At 42.6% G+C, this 5,696-nt stretch overlaps 1 protein-coding gene across 1 annotated transcript; it reads left to right on the top strand.

Moving 5' to 3' along the window:
• Nucleotides 1-1,773: 1,773 nt before the first annotated feature.
• Nucleotides 1,774-4,562, top strand: LOC141022985 (protein FAR1-RELATED SEQUENCE 5-like). The gene is made up of 3 exons (XM_073499277.1): nt 1,774-1,779; nt 2,246-3,972; nt 4,052-4,562. The coding sequence occupies exons 1-3, from the start codon at nt 1,774-1,776 to the stop codon at nt 4,560-4,562; spliced, it is 2,244 nt and encodes a 747-aa protein (XP_073355378.1).
• Nucleotides 4,563-5,696: the final 1,134 nt, after the last annotated feature.

The following is a 5,696-nucleotide window of genomic DNA, read 5'->3' as shown; positions in this document are numbered from 1 at the left end:
TAAACGAAAAAGAGCCCTTCGAGAGATGGGCCACATTGTCACGTAGCGACATCGAATCAATGGTCAGACATGCCTATCACTTTCGTGCCGAAGTTCGGCCCGAGCCGAGGAGCGGCAACCTCAGTCCTCGACCCTATAGTAGACGGATCTCGGCTACATAAAGTCTTAATGAATGGTGGCAGTAGTTTAAACCTCATATACGAGGACACTCTGCAAAAGATGCAATGTGATAAATCATGCATGGAGCCCCTACCCTAGTTCCTCCAGCACGTTCTAGGCCGCCCCGAACCTCCACCTCCACCATCACCTCCATACCTTCATCTCCGGTGATGATTCACCCAATGAATAGACCCAATGGACGACGGTGACTAGGGCACAGATTCGCCTGAGTCTCGCTGGCCTCAGAGCCGCCGCTCCCGCACGCTTCCTCGCACTTGCGGCGCCGCCACCCAGCGTTGCTTCCCCCCGCACCTCAGCCGCCACGTGCTCCCATTGCGCTACCACCCCCAACTCCCAAGCCACCGAGCAATGGTGGCACATCGGCTGTCCATGCCCGTCGCTGTCCCCGCCATCGAGTTTGCTCCCCCGCGCCTACTCCCCGCACAAACGACGCCAGCACCGCACCAGGAAATTGCGGCTGCCCCCCCCCCAACACCTTGCCATCAAAGTGCCAGAGTGTGTGTGGGGGGGGTAAACAGAGGGGGCAAGAAAAGGAACATAGGGATTGCGGAAAGCGTGAGACAGAGGAGTGGGCAGCGTTCGGTTCAGTTGGTTTCAACTCGAACAAGTTCGTGGGCTGACGTAGAGACTTCCTATGCTTCAAGATTCGTGCGAAAAATCCAACGAAAAAGGGAGGCATTCAGGCTGGGTTAAAGCATTGGGGTAGCCGGCTAGGAATAGAAACCCATATGCTTCTTGTAGGGCATTAACAATGTGGCCAAAGCCTTCTGACACACAACCAACATATGGCATAGGTCATCTAAAAGGACATATGGCAGAGGTGCCTAATTTCATGTTTCTCTCCAGTATAGCATGTTACCCATCTCTTGCACCCTGGGCTTTATTGACACAAATTAGTACTCCTTTTGTTTTTATTTACTCTACATATTAGCTTCGACCTAAGTCAAACTTTATAAAGTTTGACCATGTTTATGGAAAACAATCTAAACTTTCACATTAGCAAATATATATGATATGAAATATATCGAATGGTGATTCTAATGGTATTGATTTGGTATTGTGGATATTAATAATTTTATGTATAAACTTGGTTAAAGTTTAGAATGTTTGATTCAAGACCAAGCTATTATGCGAGTAAAAACTGATGGAGTATAAACAATTCTCTCTCCTGAACTTTTTATCTACTCCACACATAGAAGGGGAGAGTGAAATGGCCAGCCCAATTTGGCATCGAAGCATGTCGTTGCTCTGGTTTTCATGTTTTAAGCTTTGGTGACAAGGTGCACAATGATGCACACTAGTGCCAAACACAAATATATATATATAGGCAACATATCTCGTGAATCCGAGCTATTTGTGTGTCCGTGTATCCCTTTTCTTTTCACCCCCACGATCTTAATCGTACGAATTATCAGAGTTTGTGGTAATTTTACACTTACACGCCCGTCCTCCGACTAAAAGCAGCAACTTAATTTTGCAACAACACCCCAACTTCTGTATGCGTCGTGCGCCGCCGCAGCCGCCGAACTGCACGTACCTCTGATCTCGATCGACTTGATCCTGACGTGCGCCGGCACCCACCCGGCCGCCCCCATGCAGGTAGCATCCCAATCCTTTACGTGCTCCTCTACTCCCATGTTAACACTTAACATGAACCAGACAAGCACCAACAAGTGCCCCATGCTTGTACTTCCCCGATCTGATCCATCTCATGTATAACTGAAATATTCTGCTGCTGCGGCGACTAGAGACGGACAAGTAGCAAGTACCCCTTGCAATTAGAGACACGCGGGCATCAAAACTTTGAGGTAAAACAACCGACAACTTCAGTCCTTGTGTATACATAGTGTATTTTGAAAGGCTAATTGTGTAGTTACATGTGCAGAAGTATGGATCCAATCAATAACATTCAAATGCATATGAGCCCGGGGGGATTTAGTACGCCCAAAAAGAACACAGCCATACCTCAGTTCAGTTTGCACTAACAACTGAAACTATGCATGCATTTGCCAAAAAATACTGAACGCATGAAGTTACTTATTTCCGTTTATTCTTGACATTGCAGTCTTCTTCTTTTACACCTGAATGTGATGAGCATTTGAAGCCTAAAGTGGGTATGACATTTGAAGGACTCGAGGCCGTGGAGAAGTTCTACAAGGCATATGCACATCAATCAGGTTTTGGCGTTCGTATTGGACAACAGAAAAAGATTGAGAATAAGGTGGTCCGGACTAAGCGTTTCATGTGTAATAGAGAAGGATTCAAGTCAAAAGATATTAAGGAGATTAATGACCCCTTGAGGAAAAGACGTAAGCAGACAGACACGCGATGCGGTTGTGATGCGCATATATTTGTTAGACTTTGTGGGGAGAACACCTACAAGATAGACTCATGGATTGAGCATCATGTTCATGGTCTTGTATCACCTGATAAGCGTCATTTGATCAGATCCAATCGTAGAGTTAGTGAGAGGGCAAAGAATACTTTATACACATGTCATAAGGCAAGCATTGGAACCTCCCAGGCATACAGGCTCCTGCAAGTTAGCGGGGGTGGAATTCCGAATGCTGGGTGCACAAAGAGGGACTTGCAAAATTACTATCGCGGACTCAGGTATAAAATCAGAGACGCAGATGCTCAAATGTTTGTGGCCCAATTAGCTAGAAAGCAGGAAGTGAATTCAACATTTTTCTATGATTTTGAGGTGAATGATGAGGGGAACCTGGTGCGTGTGTTCTGGGCGGATGCCACAAGTAGGAAGAACTATAGTCACTTTGGTGATGTGATATCCTTCGATTCTACATACACCACTAATCAGTACAACATGATATTTACACCATTTACAGGGGTTAATCATCACTTACAAAGTGTCCTTTTTGGTGCTGGATTCTTATCAAATGAGAAGGATGAGTCATACATTTGGTTATTTCAGACCTTCCTAAAAGCAATGGGAGGGGTAGCACCTAGACTCATCATAACTAATGAAGCTGCTAGCATCAAGAATGGTATTGACAAAGTTCTTCCAGCCACTATGCATAGGTCATGCATGTGGCATATAATGGAAAAGGTGCCTGAAAAAGTTGGACCTTTGATTAGAGAAGATTCTGAATTTTGGCCGAGGTTGAACTCATGTGTTTGGGGTTCAGAAACTGCAAGTGAGTTTGAATCACAATGGAATTCCATCATTACAGATTTTGGGTTGGAGGATAACGAGTGGTTAGCTAAGAGGTTTACCATTAGAGATACATGGATACCAGCCTACTTTATGGATATATCTCTTGCGGGCTTGCTCCGAACCACTTCAAGGTCAGAAAGTGCAAATTCTTTTTTCAACCGTTTCATTCATCGTAGGCTTGCTTTTGTTGAGTTCTGGCTTAGGTTCGACACAGCTTTAGAATGCCAACGTGAGGAAGAATTAATGGCAGACAATAGAAGCATGCATACCACCCCACAACTATTTACGCCATGGACAATGGAGAAACAAGGTAGTGAGGTATTCACATTTGAGGTATTCGAGAAATTTCAGCTACAAGTTATTGCTGCTAGAGATCATTGTTGTGTTCAGGGTATTGCACAAGGTGTGGGGTTAAAAATGGTGACCCTGAGAGGTCGATCTGATAAGGTTAGGGAGGTCTCCTATGACACTACAACCATGATAGCAAATTGTCCGTGCAAGTTATTTGAGTCAATCGGTATTCCATGTCGACATATTATCCAAGTGTTGAGGATTGAGAACCAAAACGAGCTTCCCAACTACTACATTATGAAAAGATGGCAGAAACGGTGCAAGAGGTAAAAAAAATGCACGTCAATCAATTTCTTATTGTAATTTCAAAATCATAGGACTAACAATATCTTTTTTCCTTTTCAGGGAGAATGTTTATGATGAACAGGGGAACCTACTAGAAGAAAAGCCCACAGATTCACTAGATGCAGCCACGAGAAAGAAGATTTCGACTGTACGTGATAAGATGGAAGAGCTGATTCAAAAGGCAAAGCACTCAAATGAAGGCATGGACTTCTTAACATCAAGTGTGTTGAGCATTGAGGCGCCTTTAGACCAAATGGTCCCTGCAGCCACACAGAACACTAGGCAAGAGGAATATGAGGCTTTTATTGGTTGTAATATTCCTACAAAAGTTCATATACATCCACCAACTGATGTTCGTACCGTGGGGAGATGCAAAAGAATAAAGAGTGGAAAGGAGATCAAGGAGGGTGATAGGAAAAGGAAGGACAAAGAAGCGAAGTTAAAGGTTGCACGCTTGTGCAAGACATGCAAGCAAATGGTGTTTCATGATAGTCGCAATTGTCCAAGCAAAACTATTCAAGGGAAAAGGAGCTTGATTGCGGAAGATGTGCAACCAAATGGTGCTTCCTGATATGAAAAATTGTCCAAGAAAATAATGATTTAATCTATGTTATATTATTTGCAATTTGATATACTGAAGTCATATAATGGATCAGAATTTGTGTTATATCCAATTAAAGTTTAGTTGATTTCTGACAAGTTATGATGCTTGTCAAATTGTTACAGAATATTGAACATATGTATCCACTTAATCTTTTTCTACCAAGTATGGAAGCATGATGACATTTCTGGTTTCTACGTAACTTGAGAGGCTGTATAGTGGTAGTACATGCAATTTTATTGCCCCTTCATATCTGTTAGATGGTTAAATATGAAGCTGAAGTTCAGGATTTCAAATGTTGACCATGCTTGCTGTTGCACCAATATTTTTCCTCAGACTAGCATCGTACAAGGACAAACAATTCAATTTTGTCAATATATTTGATCAACCAAGACCTAGGGCAAATGTTCAATAAACTTTTCATAGTGTCGCGTCGCTTATATGTTTGATCTCAAAACTGAACAAACACATCACAAGCCACTTCTTGTAGTTCAGAAGCTTTAATGAACAGTATTTGCTTCAACCACGATAACTCAGAAAGTTTCAACACATAATGTGAAGGAAATATGCCCTAGAGGCAATAATAAAGTTATTATTTATTTCCTTATATCATGATAAATGTTTATTATTCATGCTAGAATTGTATTAACCGGAAACATAATACATGTGTGAATACATAGACAAACAGAGTGTCACTAGTATGCCTCTACTTGACTAGCTCGTTAATCAAAGATGGTTATGTTTCCTAGCCATAGACATAAGTTGTTATTTGATTAACGAGATCACCTCATTAGGAGAATGACGTGATTGACTTGACCCATTCCGTTAGCTTAGCACTCGATCGTTTAGTATGTTGCTATTGCTTTCTTCATGACTTATACATGTTCCTATGACTATGAGATTATGCAACTCCCGTTTACCGGAGGAACACTTTGTGTGCTACCAAACGTCACAACGTAAATGGGTGATTATAAAGGTGCTCTACAGGTGTCTCCAAAGGTACTTGTTGGGTTGGCGTATTTTGAGATTAGGATTTGTCACTCCAATTGTCGGAGAGGTATCTCTGGGCCCACTCGGTAATGCACATCACTATAAGCCTTGCAA

Source organism: Aegilops tauschii, chromosome 5, assembly GCF_002575655.3.
Source record: "Aegilops tauschii subsp. strangulata cultivar AL8/78 chromosome 5, Aet v6.0, whole genome shotgun sequence".
Taxonomy (NCBI): Eukaryota; Viridiplantae; Streptophyta; class Magnoliopsida; order Poales; family Poaceae; genus Aegilops; species Aegilops tauschii.
Note: the sequence above shows the minus strand (reverse complement) of the source record. Positions and strands in the feature narration are given on the sequence as shown.

Excerpts from the sequence above, each read along its gene's own strand:
- LOC141022985 (XM_073499277.1), top strand. Across the intron at positions 3,973-4,051 it reads TGGCAGAAACGGTGCAAGAG|GGAGAATGTTTATGATGAAC; the intron begins GTAAAAAAAATG and ends TTTCCTTTTCAG.